The 1,356-nt window shown below is 39.8% G+C and overlaps 1 protein-coding gene across 2 annotated transcripts; it reads left to right on the forward strand.

The window, feature by feature from the left end:
* The first annotated feature begins 221 nt into the window (after positions 1–221).
* LOC108074138 (mediator of RNA polymerase II transcription subunit 10-like) lies at positions 222–838 on the forward strand. 2 transcript variants are annotated; one of them, XM_017166038.3, is made up of 2 exons: positions 222–449; positions 506–838. In XM_017166038.3, the coding sequence occupies exons 1-2, from the start codon at positions 295–297 to the stop codon at positions 810–812; spliced, it is 462 nt and encodes a 153-aa protein (XP_017021527.1). In that variant the 5' UTR covers positions 222–294; the 3' UTR covers positions 813–838. The 2 variants fall into 2 exon arrangements, with proteins under 2 accessions (XP_017021527.1, XP_070144513.1); XM_070288412.1 differs by having other exon boundaries at positions 531–668.
* Positions 839–1,356: the final 518 nt, after the last annotated feature.

Consider the following 1,356-nt stretch of genomic DNA (forward strand, 5'->3'; position numbering starts at 1 on the left):
TTAACCGCAGGGACTAGTGGCTTTTTAGTCGCATTTCTTTTTGGCAATTTAAAACCAAAAAAAGGGAAAGGCAATCTTTAAATTCGTAACGTAGCGAAAAAACTCCAACAATGGTAAACGTTTCTTTGTGAATTCATAAGTAGTAGTGTTGTACAAAAAGTGTGACCCTGCTGGGCCGAACTTAAAATGTTTTAAGGAATCCTGGTCACTCTACAAAAAACTGTAGAAGAAAAACAGCACGTGGAAAAAACGAGATCATATCACTTGCTGGCGATATAAATAATAAAAGAATCAATGGATAACCAGATAACTCAACCGCCACTGAGAGCGACTGTTCCGCTGGAGAACCTGGAGGCGCAACTGGAGCTGTTCATCGAGAACGTGCGTCAAATTGAACTCTTCGTCAGCGACGTTCAGCCCCAGGGACAGAGCGTTCTCAACCAAAAGCTGTAAATTTCAATTAAAATAATGCTAAATGTTATTCATATCACTTACACATTGGCAGTAATGGCATGATTACCGGCCTACAGAATATTGACAAGCTACGTTCCCAGGTGCAGGACGTTTATGTGCCCCTCGAGGTGTGCTACGACTACATCGACCAGAACAAGAATCCCCAGCTGTTCACCAAGAACTGTCTTGAAAAGACGCTGGTAACGAACGAGAATGTCAAGGGCAAGATCGAGGGCTTCCAGAAGTTCAAGGGAAAAATGCTCCTTGAATTGTTCAAGACCTTTCCCAACGAGATGGATAGCTATCGTGCCTACAGGAATGCCTCGGTAGGAGGGGGGGATGACCCACCTACAGCCTAGTTTTTATACTTATTTATACTTTCCTATAATCACTTTTAGTAAAATCTATTATTACATTTAAATTATTCACCATTAAGTAAGGAAGTCTTTAATGTTTTGATAAGCGCAGGCGATTTGTCCTAGCTCCATTGATTTATAAACAAGATATGGACAATCTAGACAACAGGAAACCACGAACAAATGTCAAAGTGGTAACACAAATGGGCCAACAATCTGTTGCCAAACCAACTATCCTGCAGTCAGTCGGAAAACCCTTTTAGCAAGGGTTAAGAGGGGTGAATCAAATATTGGTTCCTAAATAAATACTATTTATATTTTTATAGATCCATTTTATATGCAAGCCAAATGACTTTGGTATATTTATTGTTATTATTGTTGTCATTGATATTCCTTTTCCTATTTCTGTTCCCACTGCTTATTGCTCCATTATTGTCCTGTGTTCGTGTTGCCTATTGCCTGGGGGGGTTGCACCTTTTGTTTACCTTGAAACATCCTGAGCTAAATATATATTTGATAAAGAAATTGATTGCGGACTCACCTGGCT

The sequence above is a fragment of the Drosophila kikkawai genome, chromosome X (genome assembly GCF_030179895.1).
Source record: "Drosophila kikkawai strain 14028-0561.14 chromosome X, DkikHiC1v2, whole genome shotgun sequence".
NCBI lineage: Eukaryota > Metazoa > Arthropoda > Insecta > Diptera > Drosophilidae > Drosophila > Drosophila kikkawai.